At 52.2% G+C, this 22,691-nt stretch overlaps 3 protein-coding genes and 1 pseudogene across 3 annotated transcripts; 3 read left to right on the top strand and 1 right to left on the bottom strand.

Moving 5' to 3' along the window:
* The first annotated feature begins 2,128 nt into the window (after nucleotides 1-2,128).
* On the top strand, nucleotides 2,129-14,870 carry LOC137912268 (collagen alpha-1(XVIII) chain-like). Its single transcript, XM_068756619.1, has 42 exons — nucleotides 2,129-3,068; nucleotides 5,432-5,973; nucleotides 6,790-6,870; nucleotides 6,947-7,006; nucleotides 7,092-7,167; nucleotides 7,770-7,897; nucleotides 7,983-8,000; nucleotides 8,255-8,272; nucleotides 8,341-8,538; nucleotides 8,606-8,632; nucleotides 8,718-8,780; nucleotides 8,868-8,951; nucleotides 9,023-9,073; nucleotides 9,147-9,278; nucleotides 9,352-9,396; nucleotides 9,485-9,529; nucleotides 9,628-9,684; nucleotides 9,866-10,001; nucleotides 10,091-10,131; nucleotides 10,217-10,243; nucleotides 10,321-10,419; nucleotides 10,500-10,535; nucleotides 10,625-10,711; nucleotides 10,848-10,877; nucleotides 10,951-11,010; nucleotides 11,079-11,156; nucleotides 11,241-11,276; nucleotides 11,358-11,411; nucleotides 11,490-11,555; nucleotides 11,627-11,677; nucleotides 11,762-11,783; nucleotides 11,942-11,995; nucleotides 12,069-12,103; nucleotides 12,175-12,291; nucleotides 12,363-12,510; nucleotides 12,600-12,664; nucleotides 12,740-12,868; nucleotides 12,958-12,990; nucleotides 13,074-13,412; nucleotides 13,484-13,681; nucleotides 13,900-14,009; nucleotides 14,120-14,870. Exons 1-42 carry the CDS (start codon nucleotides 2,129-2,131, stop codon nucleotides 14,331-14,333), a joined length of 4,830 nt encoding a protein of 1,609 aa, XP_068612720.1. The 3' UTR covers nucleotides 14,334-14,870.
* Nucleotides 14,871-15,031: 161 nt separating this feature from the next.
* LOC137912269 (PI-PLC X domain-containing protein 1-like) lies at nucleotides 15,032-17,159 on the bottom strand (annotated as a pseudogene).
* A 559-nt stretch (nucleotides 17,160-17,718) lies between these two features.
* Nucleotides 17,719-19,544, top strand: LOC137911936 (four and a half LIM domains protein 2-like). Its single transcript, XM_068756274.1, has 5 exons — nucleotides 17,719-17,874; nucleotides 17,975-18,149; nucleotides 18,240-18,409; nucleotides 18,559-18,745; nucleotides 19,393-19,544. The coding sequence occupies exons 1-5, from the start codon at nucleotides 17,719-17,721 to the stop codon at nucleotides 19,542-19,544; spliced, it is 840 nt and encodes a 279-aa protein (XP_068612375.1).
* Nucleotides 19,545-20,085: 541 nt separating this feature from the next.
* On the top strand, nucleotides 20,086-22,280 carry c24h7orf57 (chromosome 24 C7orf57 homolog). The gene is made up of 8 exons (XM_068756308.1): nucleotides 20,086-20,134; nucleotides 20,810-20,875; nucleotides 21,003-21,176; nucleotides 21,351-21,438; nucleotides 21,524-21,641; nucleotides 21,841-21,905; nucleotides 22,019-22,119; nucleotides 22,222-22,280. The coding sequence occupies exons 2-8, from the start codon at nucleotides 20,833-20,835 to the stop codon at nucleotides 22,278-22,280; spliced, it is 648 nt and encodes a 215-aa protein (XP_068612409.1). The 5' UTR covers nucleotides 20,086-20,134; nucleotides 20,810-20,832.
* The last annotated feature ends 411 nt before the right edge of the window (nucleotides 22,281-22,691 follow it).

Genomic DNA, 22,691 nt, shown 5'->3' on the forward strand with positions numbered 1-22,691 from the left:
TTGGTGTGATTATTTTATAGGACACCTTTAAACATGTGCTGAAAAGGCTTTCCTTCCTCCTGAAGGAATAAGATGTAAACGCTTGCTTTTCCAGGCAGCTTGAGGGAATGTCTGGACTTGCCTGTCCATTCTGGATCTTTACTTTCCGTAGGCGCTGATGATTCTATGAAACGGCGGGTCGTGCACCGGCCTGTCTCCTTGGCTTCTTGGCAGGACATAAAAAAGCCTCTCCGTTTCATTTTTGAAAGGATTGAGTCCTTCTTTGTTTCCTTTGATTTTACTGCCTCTACTTGCATGCACTTTGTGAATGATGCTCCAACATAAGCAGAGACATTTCCCTGCGGCGACCGCTGTAATGGTGGGACGTCCTACTGGGGAACCGAACAGCTTCTGCCTGGAGGCGCATCTGGAGCATCTTTTGTTGCCTGAAGCTCAATAAGATGCAGCTCGGTAGATGTGGCAAAGAGAAATCGCTGATTCTTGGATTTTACCTCCATAAATTGTGATTAAAGACACTCAAGTTACATTAAATGCTTCTCATCTTGGCTCACCTCCTCTGGACTCGTCTGGACACGCCAGCTCCAGCTGAAATCTCGCTGCACCTGATGACGGAGCTCGCTGTAGCGGCTCCGTTCCTGTTACGTTTAGCTGCTGCTGGATCTGTGAGCGCAGCTGTTATCCTGTGTGGCCCTCCAGATAAGACCTGCAGACAAGTCACAAACGAAAACGTCGATGCTGAGGGATGACAGGATGTTTGCGTCTTTTGCAGCTGGTGATAACGGCGGCTGTCTTCTGAGCGGCCCTCGGCCTGGTGACTCATCCATTGTCCCTTCCCTCAGTCTTGTGCGTGACATGAGGAGGAAGTGCTTTGAATCAGTTTCACCACTGGGGTCAGTTTTTCACCTCGTGTTCCCCGGAGCCTTCATTTCAGCGTTCCATTGCTCTTCACTTCCTCTCAGCAGACGGCCTCGTCTTCACGCGGCGCTTTCATGAATCGTGCAGCGAGGGAGGGAGGAGGGAGGCTGGAGACGCTGCCAGGATGTCCCTGCAGGGGAAACGTTTGAGTCACGTGATGAATGGAAAACGCAACAAGCACAGATAGGAATCCAGGAGCTACTGATGATGGAAAGATTTGTAGGTATGATGTGATTTTGTATAAACTAGATTTGCTGGAATGAATTTCTGCAGCTCCACAAGTGCATTTAGTTACAGTCAGGCACGAGTTACGCATCCCTGCAGCATCGGTTCATCTTCATCTGCTACAGCCTCCAAACCGAACGGCAGCACTGTCGTGTGAATGCACAAATTACGAAGCTGTGGCGGTTTCTAAATCCCCAAATGTCATGCTGCGTGGGTGTGGGAGGTCCGAGAGCTGGAATGCTAACAGCTGGACGTTCGAGCTTGGCAGATGAGGCGGGTAGCTGGATGACGGGGGGGGGGGGGGGGGGCATATGGAGGAGGAGACATCCTGGGAGAAGATGTTTCTGTGGGAATCAGGAAGTGGTACATTTTCAGAGGATTTTCTCGGATGAGGCAATGGAGTCCACCCCTTTGGGAGCAGAGAGCTTAAAGGCATCGATCCAATTCGATACGCCCCCCCCCCCCCCCCCCCCCCCGGCCGCCGTCATGTCTCAGCTGCTGTCCGTCAGTCATCCTCACACTGCTGCGTCCGATGGTGGGACATCGGACGAAAGCCCCACATGACAGCAAAAAAGTCCTGGATGCTCGGCCCAACACGCACTCGACCACATGGAATGTGCACGCTGCGAAATAAACCTGTTTATTATGGTCGTCGTAAATGTGCGAGGCTATTTCTGCGCAGGACGTTGGTGTCTTTGTGGCGACGCGTCCTGCGTGCCTTTTCTGCACACTGAGGGAAATGTTTTAGGGGAAACCGGTCATCAACTCACTCGAGGAGGAGTTTCAGTGTGTGTTGGGGGGGGACTTCTGAGCAGCCAATGACTTTCATGAGGGGGGGGGGCTGCTGCAGCCGTGCACTGGGTGGGTCTCCTGAGGAGGGTTTTATGTCCCGGCTTTCACTCGGCGGATGCTCAGTGGCCTTAGAGCAGCTGGAACTGACCGGCTAACAGGCGGCGCAAGCAGAGAGAGGACTGCTGCAGGATCCAGCATGTGGATCCAGACGTGGGGGCTCCTCTTGCTCCTCTGTGCCGGGGGCACGGAGGCCTGGTTGTGGTTCACACCAGAAGAAACAACCACACAGACCCCAGTGGAGACCGGAACGACAAATGCCACCACGGCCGCCGCCGCCACGCCACCGGTGGTGACAGGTGCCGCCGCGTCAGCCACAAAGAAGGAAGAGGAGGAGGAGGAGGATGGTTTATCTGGACTTGGGGAAGAAATCCTCAACGTGGCCACAGGGATCCGTTTGTCATTTGTCGAGGAGTGGGACGCGTCCCCGACGGCCGGGACTGCCGACGGAGGCCTGACAGAGAAGGTGGAGACTGCTAACCCTAACGTGACGGGTAATGCAAGCCGCTTCAGAGGGGAGAGGGTGGAGGAGGGATCTGCGTTGGAGGTAGAGGATGAGTCAGGGTTGGGGTCAGGGTCCAGGGCTGACCTGGGGTCCGGGAGACCGTCTGTGATGCTCTTCCCTGGTGATAAAGTCCTGATAGGTGATGTTTTTAACGGGACTGTTGCTACGCTAACCCCCCGCGATAGCCGTATCGACGGTTCTGCCCCACCTTGCCTCCCTGTGCCGTCCGATTGGCCCATTTGCTCCGGCAAACGGGCGACACGTTTCACGCTGCCCAACTTTTTCAACCACACCTCTGCGGAGGAGGTGGGCGTGGTCCTACAGGAGTGGGCGTGGCTCTCGAGGACGGGGTGTCACGGCGGCGCAGAGCGGTTCCTCTGCCTCCTACTGGCACCCAGGTGCTCTTCCTCCGCCGCGCCCCTGCACCTGCCCTGTCGCAGCTTCTGCCATGTTCTGCGGGACAGCTGCTGGGAGTCGCTGGAAGACGGCCGTCTGCCAGTGGAGTGTGACCTCCTGCCTGATCCGGCGCAGGAGGCCGGGGATCCCGCGTGCGTGTCAGTTAGTGCCTGGAGAGGTAACCCCCCCCCCGGCGGGTTAGAATGTATCGAGTCTGGAGATACATTTTGAACCCCATGTCCCTAAAATACGTGTCGATGTTTGAGCACTATAGTCTGTGTGTTTTGCACATTGTGGCTGTTCTGGGGTGTCTTGATCCTTAATAGGTTTTGCATGTTTGATACCAGAATGCAATTGTAAGTGCTTTGCGTCACAAAGCATCTTCATCCTGGGTCAGAGATTCAGGTGAGATACGCCGTTAGAGGCGACAAATCGGACTCCATTCCCTCCCAAAAGCCGCAGAAGCGTGAACAATCTGCATTTAGTGCGTCAGAACATGCAAAACCGGCGGTTCAAAATGTTGGGCGTCACTCACCGTCCGTTGCACAGGCGCGGTGCCCGTTGTCTAGCACGAATGCATGACGCACCAGTGCACGTCGCCGTCCCGAGCTGCATGCCGCCTTCGTGGTGATTCGCGTCTTGTGCAGGACGGCATCGAAAAAACACAGTTCTGATGGGAAAAGTCAGCAATGGTCAGCAACGGCAACGTTAGGAGTGAATTAAAGTGAGACAAATAAAAAAAACACAGACACTGAACGGCACGGGGCTTTCATTGAACGCCATTCCTCCCATCGTGTGCTACTCCTGCATGCCAGCCACGCCTTTCTCTCCTGGGTTATCTACTCTGGCATGGAATTCACGTGTGCCATTAGGAGGCGAGAGACGTTCCATCCTCCAGAGCGATGGAAGACAATCGGACCATCTGTGGTTTGGAGGATCGGCATTTACGATTCTGCGGCTGTGTGGGCGGAGGGGGGGGGGAAAGGAATCAATCGGAAGAGAAGCTCTGGCGATTTGTGCGCTCGGTTCAGGAGGAAGGGGTGCCGCCGCCGTCGCCCCGGGTAACAAGAGAGCCTTGTGAGTCGGGTGAGACGGGGCGGCTGGAAGTCTGCAGAGAGGTCAGAGGGCGCGGCCAGCCGCCCACCCAGTAACACTTAGCGGGCAGTTATCAAGTGTTGGGAGATGAGCAGACACAAAGAGTGGGGCAAGGGGGGGGGGGGGGGGGGGCTGTTCCACGTTTTTATTCTGTTTATGTTACTGCAGCAGTCCGTTTGTCATATGTTGGCATTCCCGCCTGTTCTTACTGGCATTTTGAGTCCGTCCCTTCATCCTACCGGAGTCCCTCATGGTCCACTTTCCCATGGACATCTGACACGCAACTTCCTTCCTCTGTCCATCTGTCCGTCTCTCTTTTCTTCTCACGGTAAAAGAGGCATTGAATTTCTCCGTGGTAAAACGCTGGAACGTGCTCGAGTAATCCAGCGGAACAGAATATGAGCTCATTCCTTGATTTGCCTTCAGGGCTGTGAAACATTGCCGCTTGTCGCTCCTCTAGCATGAAACAAGCAGAATCAATGACGACTCTACGCTGGTAGAATCATCGTTGAATAAAAAATATGCTGCAAGACTTTGTCCTAATCCAGAATAACGTGGCCACAAGATTTAACCCGCGTTTTCCCATTCCTCGAGCCGAGTTCGGCTTCCTGCTCCTCTCAGGATGCGTTCTGGTTCTCGTGAAGTAAATTCGGGACGCCCGAGGGCGAGAGTTCAGTCGGAGGAAGCAATAATCCCTGGCACACATTGTTCTAATTCATGAACGGCCTGTAGGAGGGAGGGCTGCGGTTGGACTGGAACGCTTCCAGATGCCAAACTTCAACGAAGTCTCCTTCTTGTCAAATGTTCTCCGTGCTTGACCCACCTGGTCGGGAGAAGCAGCTGTGGCCTGCAGTGGGACGTTTGACCACCTGGCGCGCCCTTCCCTCCGCTCCCATTGGATGAGATCCCACAGGATGCAGGCGTGGAGACAGCATAAGCGGCATTCGGTGTGTGTGTGTGTGTGTGTGTGTGAGGACAACTCCATGGCGGCCGACCTCTGTGACCCTTTAATGCACAGTCTGTGTTTCAGCCATGAATCTGGGACGACAGGCCGTCCTCAGGAGAGCCCGCTGTGGAGGCGTCTGCCGGGCCAAGTCGGTCTCCCTCGTGGTGCCGGTCCATGAGAACGGAACCACCCACCCCCCCCCCCCCGGGCGATCTGAGTCTCTGGGAACTAATTTGACCCTCGCAGGCTGCTGTAGCACGCAAAGCTTGAGCCATTACATTTTATTATCTCCAGAAGTGGAATGTTTTTTTTCCAGTACAAGTTTGAGGTATTCTAGTTTCTACCTTTTTGTGATTTTGCTGATCATTTCTGAGCTTCGGGCTGATCCCGCCTCCGAGCGCACTCACAGCAACAAAACCACATCCACACTGTCTGTTCCGTGTATTCCTGGATCCGGCTGACATCCGCACCGAGTCCTCCTCTTTCTCCCTGTCCTGCAGGGGAGAGCGCCGTCACTCTGCTCCAGCTGATCGGAGACCCTCCACCGGATGACGTCACCAGGGTCTACGGGCCGAGGGGGGAGGCCTCCTACATCTTCACCTCTGGAGCGGTGTCGGGCCAGCCGGCTGTGGCCCACATTCCCGATCCTTTTTACCGCCAGTTCTCCCTGGTCTTCCACGTGAAGCCCTCCACTCCGGCCGCGTCCGTCCTCTTCGCCATCACCGATGGACCCCAGAACCTCATGTACATCGGCGTCAAGCTGAGCGAGGTGACGTCCGGCCGTCAGAAGGTGCGGTTCTTCTACACCGAACCCGGCTCTGAAGCCTCGTACGAGGCGGCCAGCTTCGACGTGCCGAGCCTGGAGAACACCTGGTCCCGCTTCTCGCTGTCCGTCTTTGAGGATCAGGTGACCTTCTACCAGGGATGCGACTCTGAGCCACAGGTGGTGAAGTTTGAGCGTTCGCCGGATCCCATGGAGCTGGACACCGGGGCGGGCATCTTTGTGGGTCAGGCAGGAGGAGCCGACCTCGACAAGTTCCAGGTAAATCTCGCATCTCTAAATGGACCCCAGGTCAGTGCCTCAGCGCGGTCTGTATATGGTCACCTCCTGATGCATGCAGGGAAGAAGGAGCACTTTGCAATACGATCTTCATGAGCCCATGCAGAACCCAACAGGCGTCTTCCTAATTTAGACACAAGAAGGCTGCAAGTGAAGGATCCGCTCTTTTATGGAGTAAACACATTAGCCAAACACAAGGTCGGGCTCCGCAAAGGTCATTTTCAGAAGATGCGTTGCTGTTAACACTTCCACAGACTCACAGACGTGAGTTTTTTCCAGAGGAAATCCTCCAGCGCTGTTGGCTCGCTATGTTTCTGACAGAAATAAATCTTCCTCCAAAGCCCCCCCCCCATGGGATGCTCTGATGCGGTCAGACCGGCTCCTCAACATTTCCCTGGGGTACCTCAAGGCGGTTTCCTGTCAGGCAACAGGAAGGGCAGTCTTAACCCCTGTTACCCCTCCCAGGTGACCAACAAAAAAGGGGGAACCTAAGAAAGATCTTCTTTTCTGTGCAGCTGACATAATAAAAAGACCTTTTTAAGGCCCAAACCGGTCTCTCAGGTAGAATATTCTCAGCTGTCAGGCATCATAAAGCCCGCCTCGATTCCAAACCCTCTTCCTGGTGCTGAAGAACCAGAACACGGCCCCTGTTCGAGGACTAATATGGGCAAGAGCAGCTGCGTGAGTCAGTCCCCTTTAGAGATTTCAGAGGAAGCTAATACAACTGCCCCCAAAGACGACACGTTTCCGTAACAGGGAGCTCAAGTCCACCAATAATGGCGTGTTTGTGTCTTCTAGGGCGAGATGTCCGAGCTGAAGGTGGTGGGAAACCCTCGGTCCGCCGAGCGTCTGTGTGACGAGGAAGACGACGCCGACGCTGTGAGCGTTTTTGTCTTTGAGGACGCCAGTCAAAGCGTGTGAACGCACCCGCTCACCATCTTCCTCTGCCTTGCAGGCGTCTGGCGACTTTGGCAGCGGCGAAGGCATCGGGACGCAGAGCGGACACACGGTGAAGGTGGGGGGGGGGCATCCACGCTCGACAACACAGAGAGCCGGAAAGTGCACAGATCCTCTCTTATTGTGTCATCGTCTTTTTCCAGACCACGCCTCCTTCCCTCCGGCCTGTACCCGAACCACCTGTGGTAGCCTCACAAGGAAGCAGGCTCAGGGAAACAGGTAAACAAACAGGCCTTCGGTGTGGAGCTGCCAAGACACACAGAAGAGAAGTGTAACGGAAGGTTTTAATCGCGCCGCCGCCAAAGCCAAGCACTGTGTTTGTGTAGAGAAAAATGTCCCATCCAAGCCTGTCTGAACCTGATGAGGGGAGTTCTGCTGCAGGGGCTCCGCCTCTCTTCAGGACCTTCAGCTCCCCCTTGCGGCCATCTAAGGAAGTGGCGATTTTTGGGTCCTGCAGGAGGCTTTCAAATGCCCTTTAAAACCGCATTAACAGTCAAAACAACAGAAATAAATATCGCTCCATAGAGGACGGGATGATCCCGTGGGTTTGGACTGACGCTTCAGACGACAGGAGAGGCATCAAACGTAGACGCAGATCCAGGAACGTCTCGTCAGAACTTCCCAGAACGCCGTTTTGGAACGGCAAACTAACCGTTCTCATGAGATACTGCAGACATCATCTCTGTGTCCACTAGGTGGCGCTAGAACCATCCAATCAAAGCCTGATCCTCAGTTGAATACTCTTCTCCCAGCTGTTTCTTTCACTTGGTGATGATGATGATGAGGATGTTCCTAACAGGCCAACTTGTGTCGTGTGACAGGTCCTGCTGGCCCTAAAGGCACAAAGGGCGACAGAGGACAGAGAGGCTCAAAGGGGGACATGGGCCCTGCGGGTCCAAAGGGAGAGTCGGGGTCCGGGTCCGGTTCCTCTCTGGGTGGGGGAGTGCAGGTGGGCGACCAGTCTGTCCCTCCGTGACTCCTCGGTTCACGCTCACAACGCTTCAACTGAATGTCGGCCTTTGTTGTGTTTTCAGGGGGGGCCAGGTGTAAAAGTAAGTAAACGTTGGGTTCAGTTGTTTCTGCTCGTTTGGGTACAAAGTACGTTTTCCTGGTGCCATTACTTTTAACGTGTATTTACAGCATAATTAGAGTACTTTTACTCCATAAATAAAAGGAGCTGCTCTGAAACTCCATCAAACATTAAACCTTTTGACTGGAGGTGTTGATCATGACAAAAGGTCAGGAGGTCAATCCCAGCGATCAGCTGCATGAACTCATTCCTATTTGTCTGTTTTCCTTTCTCCAGGGAGACAAAGGGTCAAAGGTTAGTTACCTACTAGTACCAGCAGCCGGTGTGTCGGTCGGTGTGTCATCTCTCCTCTTCCTCACCAGGGGAGTTCCGGCTTCGGATTCCCCGGCAACAAAGGTGAACGCGGGGCTCAGGGGCCCCCGGGGCGCGCCGGTCCCCCTGGACCTGCGGCTGAAGTGGTTCGACTTGGGGACGGATCTGTTGTGCAGCAGATGTCTGGACCCCCTGGGCCCCCAGGGGCAGAGGGACAGCCAGGAACCGCAGGAGCAGATGGAGAACCGGTGAGGACAGCGTCTCAGAAGACGCTTGACGTGTTTTGACCGTCTCTCACTGATCTTTGTCTTCCAGGGCGATCCAGGCGAGGACGGAGTCGCTGTAAGCCCCTCTTGCTTTTAGCAAGTACACTAAGGTATTGATATGGTAAACAGGATCAGTAATCTGCTCTTCATCATCCGACCAGGGTCCTGCTGGGTCTCCAGGTTTCCCAGGAAGTCCAGGAAGCGCTGGCCCCCAAGGGCAAAAGGTCATCGCACAGACCGGACGAATCATCGGCTCCTTTTATTGCATGTGACTTGAAGTGATTGACCCTGATCATGCGTGGCGTTTCCAGGGCGAGACCGGAGAGAGCCAACCAGGACCCAGAGGCCCCCCAGGTCCACCAGGACCTGCTGGACCTGCTGCTGGTGACCACCCGGTATGTCCACACCTCTGACACCTTTGCAGTGACTGTTTTAAGATGTATTGGACTGATTGATGTTTTCATAGACCTTTATCGACATGGAGGGCTCAGGATTCCCGGACTGGGACAAAGTCCGGGTACGTTGGCAATAAACCAAAATATAAATGAGTTCAAAACAGGGTTTTACACATTTTATGGTTTGTTATCCAGGGCGCACGTGGACCGCCAGGCCTCCCTGGACCCCCTGGCCCTCCTGGGACTTCAGTGGCAGTGGGACCCAATGGTCCGGTGGGTTTTGGACCTCCAGGACCACCTGGAATGGACGGAATCCCCGGTCCGCCAGTGAGTATTTCTAAATCAAACATGACCAAAGGTGATAGAGGACCCCGGTCATGTATCTCATGTGCTGTTTCAGGGCCTTCCGGGTCCACCTGGTCCACCAGGACTCACGGGCCTGAAGGTGAGAAACCGCCAAAGAGTGTAAGACGCTGTCGGTACAGAACCGCAGCCCAGGTGTGCTTGACACCCCTCTGATGTCTGACCTCCAGGGTGATGAAGGCGAGCTCAGCCTCCCGGGACCGTCTGGAGAGAAGGTGAGTCCAAAGTCCAACCGTCTGCTCGACGTGTCCTGAAGGGAAACGGAACGTTTGTGGCTCCACACAGATTCTCTGCTCCGTGTTTGTTCCTCTAGCGAGAAAGCCAAGACTCTTTGTGGGACCCGTTCTCTTACTTTACTCCATCCTCTACGGTGTGTAATGGTGGCAGGTACTGGGGGGGGGGGGGCTAAATGTTAGAAACTGAACTGTCCCCTCTTCAAACCCACCGAGAATGGCTTCCCTTTTCATCCCATTTCACCACCCCGCCTGTCATCTTCGTCATCATCGTCATCGTCCTGATTCTATTCATTCATTCGCTCCGTCTCACTGCAGGGTAGCGAGGGTGAACCTGGGAGGACGGGGACACCGGGACTGAGCGGGCTGGCCGGGCTTCCAGGTCCCATGGGACCAGCTGGACCTCCCGGGCCACCCGGCCCACCAGGACCTCCGTACGGCGGGGCTCTTGTAAGTATCTGATTCGCCCAGAAGGAGCGGATTCAGAAGCAGACCGGACGATAAACATTTATTTGATCCTCTTACAGGGTGACCTCGAACGAGCGAACGGCTCGCCTGGACTCAGAGGTCCACCTGGAGCGCAGGTACCAGCCCCCCCCCCACACGAGAGACCCCTGACCCCTTTAGGGTACGCCTCCCTCCTCATGTAACCTGTCTTCTGTCTTCCAGGGTCCACCTGGTACCGCAGGTCTACCTGTAAGTGCAACTCGTCGTTCAGTACATCTGTGCCCTTTCATTCTGCGGAGTTTCAGTGATGTCACTCTGATACCCAGGGGACCCCGGGTTCACCAGGCACCCCCGGAGACCAAGGGGCCGAGGGGTCGAGAGGTTCTCCAGGGACCTCGGGCCTGGACGGGTTCCTCGGACAGCCGGTAGGAAGCCTGGCTCCTGTTCTTTACGTGGAACATACGTGGAGTTCCGCCTCCGCTTCAAAGCTTTCTTTACGTTTTAGGGTGAAAAGGGAGAGAGGGGCGAGAAAGGCGACGCGGTGAGTCCACTTTTACCCCGTCAGAGAAAGTCTTGAGTTTCCGTCACCTGTTCACAAGTATTGGAGTGTGGGTTTTTTTTACGTGGTAGGGTCTACCAGGGCGAGATGGTGGGCTGCCTGGACCTCCGGGGCCTCCCGGACATCCTGGGCAAATCATCTACCAGGCGCCTGGAGATGTGAGTGGTTGCCATAGCAACATAGACGAGCCAGCCGTACTCGATGAGCGCTCCGGCTCCTAACTGCCCCTCCCTCTGTCTCGGACCGCACTGAAACCATTCCAACATTCTGACGTTGTCCTCCTGTCCTCCACAGGGTGGTGTCCCGGGTCGAACAGGAATCCCAGTACGTATCATCATCATCATCATCACCGTCATCATCGTCATCCACGCAAAGTCAACGTTATGCTTTTATTTAGGGGCCCATGGGACCAAAAGGAAATCAAGGAGACCCTGGGTCTCCAGGATACGCGCCTAAAGTAAGCTTGTCCTCGGCTCGTCGCTTTGGTCCCTTTGTGGTTCTAAGTCCTTCTGCTGTTTGGCTCAGGGACAGAAAGGAGAGCCTGGAATCGTCCTGGGCCCTGATGGACGACCTCGGTACCTCGGTGGCCTGGCGGGAATGCCGGTATGAAACCGACGCCGCACACACACATTGAAAGTCCAACGCTTCCATCCTGACAAACAGGATGAAACGCTGATGTGTTTACAGGGCGAATCTGGACCCCCCGGCCCCGGCGGACCTCCGGTACGTATCTTAGATTCATCTACCACGTTAAGAGTGTTTGAACTCCTTTACAGAAACCTGTGAGACGGTGTTTGCTTTCAGGGTCCATACGGTCCTGCGGGTCCGAAGGGAGAGATCGGGTTTCCAGGCAGACCAGTACGTTGGCTTTCCTAACAGCACCTTTAGACACACGGGGGGGGGCTTTTAAAGGTGGTAATATTTCATCTATCGTAGGGTCGTCCCGGGCTGAACGGCGGCAAAGGGCTGAAGGGAGATCCAGGCAGTGGGTTCGCCTATCCTGTGAGTATCACAGCCGTCCTGTGACCGGCAGCATCATCGCACAGGAACCAATCGTATGTGTTGCTTTCCAGGGTTCTCCAGGTCCACCAGGACCCCCGGGGCCTCCCGGACCTCCCTTTGATGTGAGTCTAAACTCCCGGTTCTCTTAAGTTGCTATCAGGGTGCACCAGAACTCACTGATTCATCTTTGATTTCAGAGATTTGAGCTGTTCTCCAGGTCATTCCCAGGTAAACTCATTGAACGCGTCAAACATCACAGTGAGTGAAAGAAGAGAAAAGCAGATACAGGCGGTAGAACGTGAAGCCGCAGCCTGCAGTTAGGACAGAACAGGCAGCAAGGGGGACGCCTTGCTGGATAATGTCGCTGCTTTCCGTCTTGTCTGCAGCTCTTAAAGGAGAGAAAGGTGACCCCGGACCACCAGGGGCGCTGGATGTGACAGGTACACACACACACACACACATATCTTAAAGACGTCGGCAGATTCAGAGCGGAGCGTTTTGTCTCCGGTCCAGGTTTGGGATCGTCCATTGACCTTCACGCTTTAAGGGTAGGCCTCCACGCTGGGTCAGGGATTACAGATCAACCACCAGCATCCCTGAGGTTTGTTTGTGCGTCCAGAACGAGATAAAGGGTGAAACCGGTCCGAGAGGAGAGAAAGGGGAACCCGCTGGAGGATATTATGACCCCCGTTATGGAGGGGGCGTGGCTGGGCCGCCAGGAAATCCTGGACCTCCGGTAAACTCACTCAAAAACAAATCCGTCACATCATAAAAAATCAAAACACCCACCTGGACCTGTCGCGTTAGGGTCCCAAAGGTGAGGCCCACCGTGGTCCACCGGGCCCTGCGGGGCCTCCTGGGCATCCAGGCAGAGGCTATGATGGGCGGCCTGGACTACCAGGGCCGCCTGGACCACCGGGATCGTCGTACCCGGGAGCTGACAGGGGCACACAGAGTGAGAGATGATCAATACAAACCCGAACATGATGATGAAGATGAAGTCCGGCTTCATTGGGACTGATGCGAACCCTTTTTCAATGGCAGCTATCAGCATTCCTGGACCTCCAGGACCGGCCGGAGCGCCCGGTCTACCCGGACACACATCGGGGGTAAGGAAACCCAGTTGGTACCCTCGGTGATGACATCACACCTGTAACCCATGCGGGCGTTTTTTGCGTTGCTAGGTGACAGTGTTGCGGTCTTTTGACACCATGGCGGCCACGGCCAGGCGCCAGCCCGAGGGCTCGCTGGTGTACGTCATCGAGCAAACCGACCTCTACGTCCGGGTCCGGGACGGAGTCCGTCAAGTCCACGTAACGTTACCTCTGACCTCCACTAGACAGGGAACGCCTTTCTCTCCCGCTCTGCTGGATATTTAGCATTTACGCTCCTCTGTTTCCAGCTTGGAGGCTATATCGAGTTACCCAGCATGGACGTGAGTCGGATTCTTCTTCTGTGGTTCTCCTCAGAACCCGTGAAACGTCCTGCTTTAATGTTACTCCTGCATATTGTTCTCAGGATAATGAAATTGCAACTGCTGAGTCGCCGCCGGTCGTGCCCTACTCCCAAGACCGCCACCCAAACACCTCCACCCACGAGTCCCCGAGGACACCAGAGCAGCCACACCCGCACGACACAACACCCCCTCCGCACCCCGATCCCAGACACCCAACCCACTCTGACCCGCGGTACCCGTCCCCCACAGACCCCAGGTTCCCCAGTTACTCCGAGCGCTTCAATCATCCAGACGGGAGACACTCGGGTCATGAGCGCCCCGCGTACCCAGTCACTCCTCGACGGAGACCGCCTCCCCCTGAGCCCGAGACTCCCGTCCACCGTCATTCTTCCGGTCCCGGGGTAAGAGAGAGAACCAGAACTCAAACACTTCACCGCGATATTAAAAATCGCCGCCGGCCATGTTTCTGCAGCTCCACCTGATGGCCCTGAACAGCCCTCAGACCGGCGGCATGCGGGGCATCCGCGGGGCAGACTTCCTGTGCTTCACTCAGGCGCAGGCCATCGGGATAAAGGGAACATTCCGGGCCTTCCTGTCCTCCAAGCTACAAGACCTGCACAGCATCGTCCGCAAGGCCGACCGGGACCGCATGCCCATCGTCAACCTGAAGGTCTCCAGCTGTTTCCGACGTTCCAGATTATCCTCTCGAAATTCCCTGTGCTGAAAAAATATGAAGCTACAACCCGGGATTACGTTAGCATACCGCAGAGATTAAACCGAGGATAACCTTAAACCAACCTTAAAGCTCATAATCTATGTAACTATTGACCTAATCCAGATTCTTCCGGGTAAAGGATGCGGGTTTGATTCCTTCTCCGTCTTTCTCAGGACCAAGTTCTGTTCGACAACTGGGACGCCATCTTTAACGACGGCCGGATGAAGCCCGGCGTGCCGATCTACTCCTTCGACGGTCGAGACGTGCTGAGCGACAACACATGGTGAGGGAACGTCCCCGACCTCTCCGTGCAGCTCACAGACCGCTGGCAGGTCGACTAACCCCCCCTCCCCCCGCCGCCGCCGCCGCTGCCGCGCTCTCTTCCCTCCCCAGGCCAGACAAGATGACGTGGCACGGCTCGAACCGAGCCGGGCAGCAGCAAGGCGACGGCTTCTGCGAGATGTGGCGCCTGGGCAGCCGGGAGCAGAGCGGCATGGCGTCGTCGCTGCAGAGCGGCAGCCTCCTCCAGCAGAGCTCCAGCAGCTGCTCCAGCTCCTACGTGGTGCTGTGCATTGAGAACAGCTACGCCGGCCACGCCCGGAGATAGAAGCAACGACACCGGCCGACGGGAGAGCCTCAGCAGGCAGCCATGTTTTCCCTCACTGTGGTGCTGTAAATAAGTTATTTCCTTTTGAATTACTCGTTTGTGTTTGTGATCCCTCCTGCAGGAGAACAATGAGCCAAAATGTAAAAGGTTTTTTTTTAATTGATTTCCCCTCTAAAGTGATTCATCTGTAACCTACATCATCAAGTAGAGATGTTCAGAAACAAAAGGATATTTATTATTTTTAACAAGCTGTGCATTTCCTAGTTCCCCTGTAGCGTGTGATGTGAACGCTTTCACACACAAAAAAAACATTCCCAAACACATTCCCGCGTGTCGAACGGTTACAGGACGGCGTTACCGACGGTTACCAACAACGCCGTAACAAACGCAGTGAGACGCTTAACTGTTTAAGAAGCTGATGTTTTTGTTAGCTTCTGCGACAAAACACTTTGAAATTGTGAAACTTTTTGAATAAACGTGTGGAAATTGTTCCGTGTCCAGATTTCAACGTGGATTTGAGATGTTCACTGGTTTGACTGGTTCCCCAGTGGGACAAGCAAATTGATGATGGCTGATAAATAGTGAATTAGCCTTTTTAAACACAATTCACATTAAGGGAACACATTTGAGAAGCGCTAAAATTAAAATAATCTCTAAATGCTATCCAGAATAAAAGGGAAATAAAGCAAACTAACTTCTTAGATTTGTTCCTTATGCTGGATCGCCAGTTTGGTTGCCATGGCAACAGCCACCGGCGTCTGACGAAGAGCCTCCTGGAACCGTGCAGACAGGATGGGCAGCAAATGGACCGGCTCCACGCAGTAGTTTGTAGTTCAGGCCAATCGCAAGTGAGCAGAATTGACTGATGTCCACAAAGTCGCTGCAGAGAGCGTTCGACTCCGCCCCCCCCTGATGGCCAGGGATCTGCTCGCTCGCCCAGTGAAGCAGCAGTGAGAGATCTTCTTCAGTTCAAGAATCAAAATGCGAACAGGAAATGATGACGATCGCTTTTGGATGAGCGTCCAACCAGGTAGTCAGTTCAGAAAGAGCCTCCTGGACACACACACACACACACACACACACACACACACACACACACACACACACACACACACACACACACACACACACACACACACACACACACACACACACACACACACACACACACACACACACACACACACACACACACACACACACAGGATGAAAAGTCAAGAATTATGGAAACATTTGCACTAAATCTAAAGTAAATATTGTCCCCTTGAACAGTCTCGGGTCCCTAATTTGGGCCCCGTGTGGGTGTCTTCTACCTGTGTGGTGTCCCAGCGGAGGACACAGGGCCGAGTGCAGCAGGGGAACAGCCTGTCAAGGACTCTGATGACGTAGAGCTCCGATTTTTGGACAGGAGAGGAGACGTCCAGACGGAGAGACATGCTGCCGTGGCTCCCTGGAAGAAAGAGGACATCCAACAGGGTGTCCATATACTTTTGGCCGGGCTGAAAAGTGACACAAACAGGGTACAAAGACACGCTGAGAGAACACTGGTCACATATTTAACGTGTGGGTTATCTACAGACATCCAATCTCACGTTTTACCGGGTATTGCCAGATTCCGAAGCGGGACGTCCAGGCCTGTCCCCGTCCTCGTCCTCCATGGTGTTTAAAATGTTTTATTGTTTCTGTGACAGAAGTCTCACAGCCCGCATTTCCTTGTTTCACACTCAAACAGTGTTCACTTCCTGTGCAGACATTCAAAATAAAAGTACTGTGACGGAAGTTTTCTTTCAAGATAAAAGCCAAAGTGATACATCAACTAGGTTGAGCTTGTTTTTGATAGCTATCCATAAAGAAAAAGATTAATTTGAAAGATTACATCTATGCAGTTTGACAGTTAGACTACCTCTATATATTTACAGTATACCTGCCATAAAAGGTGAGGATAACTGCATGTGTTGATTTGTTTTACTGGCATGATATGGAGCAAAAAAATCACATTAATGTTGTAACACGAGGAGAACTCCCTCAGTTCCGTCAGTCGACACAAGTGGAGAGATCAATCAGCTTCACAATCACAGTCAGCTGCTGCCATACAATTTCTCTGAAACATTATAATCAATATTGGATTTTTTTTAAATGATCAAATCTTTTGAAACTAAACTTAGATTATGTTGTTGTGAATAAAGAGGAAAAAGCAACCGTAGCCTCCCGAGTCTGCACTAATGAATTAACTGACTCTCATTTCGGTGCTCATCAGATTAAATGTAATCAAATCAGGGACAAGAAAGAGTTTGCTTCAAAAGACTCTTAAAGTGTCGGGAAATAAGATATAAATTTCAGAGAGGCGGTCCTAAACAGATGATGCTGTTTTATTTACAAAGTGAATTATTTCTAGTTGAAAAGTTCAACGTCATATATGCCTTGTTTTATTGTTCGATATTTAAACTAAAAGGGCTAGCTCATCTCATACATGTCTCACCTGGTCTCACAGGTGTGTGTGTCACCGCCCGTGACATCACTGCTGTGTGTATTTACAGGTGTAGGACTTGAAAGTATTTTTATACGTTTCAAAGGAAAGGATGAAACAGTTAACATCCATGTTCGATCACCTCAATTAGCTCCGCACTTTGAAAATGAGACATGCACAGTTGATTGGACAAGGACGCCGGCGTGCGGCTCTGGATTTACGGCTTTCTAAACAGACCCGGACCCGCCCAGCCTGGTCACACCACTGTCTTGCCCCGGGGTGGCTCTGAGCTTAAAAGCCTGGCGGACCTCAGGGCTCAGTAGACGCCTCAGGACCCGGACCGCGAGCAGGCTCCTCATCCGACACCTCGGCAAAGAGGTAAGAGGCTGTTCTCTCTGTCCTTGTCATCGTTTGTAGATATGATTATGCTATTATGGAGAGAATTTAACCCTTCCGTGTTTATAATTTATTATACATTTGGAGTTATGTGAAACAAAATAGAAGCAAAAACAAGCCGGCGCGTTAACAGGATATCCTCGTCCAGTCCAATGATGTGTGTCTTTACCTTCAACGGCGTAAAACTGATATAAACACACTTTTACACACAATTTAAAACAAGAAAATCCTATTCAACCCTGTCAAATCAACCACCGTGTTGCATCAGGATGCTCATTCGGCTTTCATTAGGGCTCCGTTGAGATCAGGGAGCGGCCGCCTTCAGATGACTCTTGTTAGCCCAGATTCATGGGCCACATCGTGCTCATTGGCAAGCTTGAGGGAATTCAGAACTAGCCACAATTTATGAAAGGAAATTTTCACGAGGGTCGCTTTCTTTATCTGGCACTGAGGCACGCTGCGAATTATCGGAACACGTGCTTTCCGTTTGATCTCACCCACAGAGAGGAGAGTTCAGGCACAATGGGAGAATGCTTCGACTGTGCAGAGTGTCAGGAGTCCTTGTACGGACAGAAGTACACCCTGAAGGACTCCAAGCCTCACTGCCTCAAGTGCTTCGAGCGCCTTTTCTGCAGCAACTGTGAGGCGTGCCAAAAGCTAATCGACTGCACCAGCAAGGTAAATCTTTTAGCACTTCTTCAGGTAAATTAGCATTTTATGTTCGCTTGACCTGAAGACGGAGGCGCAAAACCAGAGTTTTTCTGATCTCTCTCCGGAGGATCTGTCATACAACGACCGCCACTGGCACGCCGAGTGCTTCGTCTGCACCGCCTGCAGCCGAGCTCTGGCGGCTCGGCCTTTCGCCAACAAGGACGACAACCCGATGTGCGTCGAGTGCTACAGCGACAGGTACTCTTCCGAGTGCCATGCATGCCTGAAGCCCATCCGGCCAGGTGAGAGGATCGTACCAGAACCAGCGGGGTCTAGCGTTGAGGATGATTTTCCCACTGTCTGACTTGTCCCTCCGTCTCCACCCCGACCAGGCTGTAAAAAGATGGAGCATAAAGGAAACAGCTGGCATGAGGACTGCTTCGCCTGCAACAGCTGCCTGCAGCCCATTGGCACCAGCAGCTTCCTGGTGAAGGACGGCAAAAACTACTGCCTGCCTTGCTTTGAGAAGCACTTTTCCAAGCAGTGCGTCCAGTGCAAGAAGGTAGCTCCACACACGCTGGTTCACCCCCACCTCCACATCCAGGAGGTCCTCTGATTCCATTTGTGTTTGCGTGCCTGAAGATGAAAGCATCCTGCGCCTCATTTCTTCAGCTTGAGGTTGTGGGTAATACACTATGCTATTTATTCCAGCCCATCATGACCGAAGGAGTGAGCTACCTCGACCGGCCCTGGCATAAGGAGTGCTTCGTCTGCTGCACGTGCGAGCAGCAGCTGGCCGGCCAACGCTTCACCTCTCGGGACGATTCCACCTTCTGCCTCGACTGCTTCTGCAGCATCTTCTTCCAGAAGTGTGCCAACTGCGACAGCCCAGTCGGCAGTAAATGTCACCCTTCCACACTTCTGGAGCCTTCTGTGAAAGTTAGCTCGAATAGCTCTCCGGGATGAAAGTGAAGCTCTAGTGGAATCTCGTGAACAGCACCAGATTCAGCTGATCTGATTTGTTTCATTCAGATTAGACAGACATGTCCAGTGCAATGATTCCAGGATTCATTCTTGCTTTCAGGACAAGATTATTGCCTGTAATTTGCTTATAATTATTTCATTATGATGCTTTTCACATAAACAGGCATACATGAGGTCTGGAGAACATCGGATTTAAATAATCCATTTAGGGTGATCCAGTCATTTGAGTTTGAACCGGTTACTGAATGAATGAAAAACACATCATGTGACATTTCAGCTCACAAGGAGTACAAACGGCACTTTTAAGATCTCTTTGCATCCTGGGCATCTGATCAGCTTCAATTACAGGATTATTAAATTACAGTTGTAATCTAATCATTTGTAATTTGAATCATCTTCCCTCCAGGCTACATAATACAACAGACCCAACGAGCAACAGGCATGAAGAGCAGTAAAACGTTGCCAGAATTAAGAATGCAATCGACTCGAAGGCAAACCGGAAGAAGAGAAATAAGAGGAAGAAGGAAATGTCCTAAAAGTGTGTCTTTGCTTTCGTCTCAGGTCTCAAGTCCAGCAACTACATCTGCTTCGAGCAGCGTCAATGGCACGTCGACTGCTTCACCTGCACGAGGTGCAGCGAGTCTCTGGTCGGAAAAGGCTTCCTGACTTGCAAAGACGACATCCTCTGCAGCGAATGCAGCCAAACGGCCTGAGGGATCTCCGGGAGAGAACCGTTTGCAGTGACAATATCCCGCTATCATTTATTGGTTTCTCATGCAACAGCCTGTTCTTCCTGTTTAACGCACTAATGATGCTGTTTTGAGGTTCTCTCAGAATCATCCAAATCTCTTGTTTTGGAATGAAAAGCTTTATGTTAGCATTTACTGCTTTCTTTAACATTGATGATGACACTTTAAATGTAACATAGTTACTTTACACATTTATTAATAATACTTATGCTGTCAAAATATGTTTAATGAAATCAGAATGAGTTGAGCCTAATAAAGATTTGAAAACTTCCAGTTTGCTGTCATTGAGGCTTTGATCGAAAATAAATACAAAGTGAAGACAACGCTACTGATTCTATTAAATAATAATAAAAAAAAAAGACAAACCACTGACTAATTATTATTAAAAATACTAGTACTGTATGTTCCCAGAAACGCAGGAAGAAGAAGAAGTTGTACGTGACGTCACCGGAAGTCGGCAGCAGGTGCTACCGGAAGTCTGTGCGGTCCATCCTTGAATGCAGGAGTGGAAGCTTACGGAATTTTATAGCTAAAAGCATTCCCTATATTTGCAAGTAAGGACAAATATAATGCGTAACTTCACAGTTTAATTCGCACGAGTAGCGTTGTTAGCTGTTCGCCCGATAGATGCGGCGAAAAATAATGTTGCGGCACAGCGGGAGCTAGCTAAGCGGCTAGCCGTAGTAGCAAGGCTTTGTTAGCTACACGGCTAGGTAAAACTAGACGTTTATTTAATGTGCGCATCTAATGCTTTTATTTATTATATATTTATGTGCAAATAACAAAAACCAGCTGGCATACATGCATCCCACAATACGTGTTTTTTTTATCGTATTTATTCAATGTCTATTTGACTTTACGTTGATTGATGACTGTTAGCAGTACGCCCGTTTAGATTGCTGCACACAGCTAATTAAGGCTAACGGGTTTTTCAGTTTATTATATACGAGACCGTATTAACGTTGTATTAACGTTTAAACGAATGGACGCAGTTTAACATGCCGAACTGCATTAGATTAAAAAAGATCCGTCTTCTACAACGGCTTTTTAATGCATAGCTAGCTAATGATGGCTAATGTCTGATATACTTTAAATCGTTTATCTGAAGCGTTATTATTGGGTGCTGGAAATATCTTTCAAATGTGATTTCATGAAGACGTAATTTGCTTTAGAATTCAGGTGTTTTTTTCCCCCCACTGAACAAGCTGAACCTCTTTCCTTTGCGTTAGATTGTGTTGTGCCTTCAGCCGAAATGAGTGCCGCCGTCCCCAACCATCGAAGGACCAAGCCCGGTGGTAAGACCGCAGCGTTTCCTGCATCCGACGCTACAAATGTCTTTGAATACTCGCCGACTCCGTCGAAGAAACGGCTGAACAAGAGCTCCGCGGCAAATCGATCAAACTCCAATCTCTTCCCGTTTAGGCATAAAGCCTGCGGTTGTGACCGCCGGCGTGACGGGGCCGACCTCCCAGATCCCCGGTCTGTCCCAGAGCGCTGATGAAAGCACTCCGGCAGAGCGGACCAGCGGACGGCGAGTTGGAATCTTTGCGACGGACTCTGAATATGTCAAACTGGCGAAGGGAGGCGGGCACAAAGGTAAACGTTTGTTCTCGCGGCTTTCAGAGCCCCTCTCTGCACATTTCCTTTTGGTCTCGGGGGTAAAGGGTTCGTTTTACTGTCCCTTTGAAGAAAGCCCTTAGTGGGAGCAGAACACGCCTTAAAGCTGACGTAATGCCTTGCGGGCGTATGGAACTGTGTCTCCCTCTGCAGGCCTGCTGAGTCACGACGCGGACGCGGACGATCAACCGAGGATGCCGTACAACCCCCCCGGTAACTGGTTCGGAGTCCAGCCACAGAGGTAAGATCAGTATGGCGCCCACTAGAGGAAGGATCTCACCTGTGGGCGTCCACGCCGCTCACCGCCGTCGTTTTTGCGCTCGCAGCGAAAACGACGCCACGTCTCCCGACGGCCCGATGAAGAGGCAGACTTTGACCGCGCCTTTCGGCACCGACGGCAGTTCGATCTGGGAGAGAGAGACTGACACGATGTCCCCTGACAAGGTGAATGGAGCCGAGCGGTCGCCCCCGACGACGATCTGTGTCTTCCATCTTTTTTATCTATCTGTTTATTTTTATTTTTTTACCATCGCCTTATCTTTTTGTCACCTGATCGAGTTTTCTCGCGTCGTTTCACATTTCTCCTCGGTTAGCTTTTAACGGTCAGTCGACTTGGTCATGTGACTATTTGTCATCGTCGCAGGGGTCTCCTGACGGCGTCGCCGGGCAGATGGAGGCGCTGTCCGTGAGCAACCAGTTCAAGAGAACGTGAGTAAATCCCTAGAATAACGCTTGCGAGAGGTGCCAAGCGCGATGCTAAGCGTGATGCTAAGCGTGATGCTAGGCGTGATGCTAGGCGTGACTCCCCGTTGCCTCCTCAGGTCTTACGATAAGAAAGCGCTTCCTGTCAGCATGTCCAAGCTGCTGAGTCACGGCTACGTCGAGCGGAAGAAGGCGTCTCCCGATGACGACGACGCTTCAAGTAAAGAACCCCCGAAATGATCTTCAATCCTAAAGATGAAAGGGAGCCCCGAGCGCCAGCTACAGCCGGGGATCCTTTTGAATCTTAATCCTTGTTTTGCAGGCGTGACCTCGGAGCAGGCGAGCACCATCCTGACGGAGGACCTGGACGACGCCGAGTAGTCGGGACGAGTCCTCGTTTCGACACAAGTTCAACGCGCTGCTCCTCAGATTCACTCGCATTTATTGTGCACCCACTGACCGTTCTGTGCCCGTGTGTTTACGCGAAGGTACCGCCCCCCCCTGTATTTATTTTAATTTGTGGAAAAGACGCTGATTTGGTCGTTTCTGTGCTCGATGTCTTTTATTTTTCTGCCGTTTCTCTTGATCCGCGGGGCGAGCCGCTCACAGGCCGGGAAGCCGACCCGCTTCGAGTTAGTGAATATTCAGTGTTTGTGCTCAGTGATGTGAAATAATATTGGTATTGATCGAGGGCTCCTCGGTGTTAGAGGTCTGCAGAGCTTCGACGGTTGAAATGGGCCAAAAGTGATTTTTAAATGGTGCTCGGCTCCTCTCGTCTCTCTTCATTCATTA

Source organism: Brachionichthys hirsutus, chromosome 24 (genome assembly GCF_040956055.1).
Source record: "Brachionichthys hirsutus isolate HB-005 chromosome 24, CSIRO-AGI_Bhir_v1, whole genome shotgun sequence".
NCBI classification, from domain to species: domain Eukaryota; kingdom Metazoa; phylum Chordata; class Actinopteri; order Lophiiformes; family Brachionichthyidae; genus Brachionichthys; species Brachionichthys hirsutus.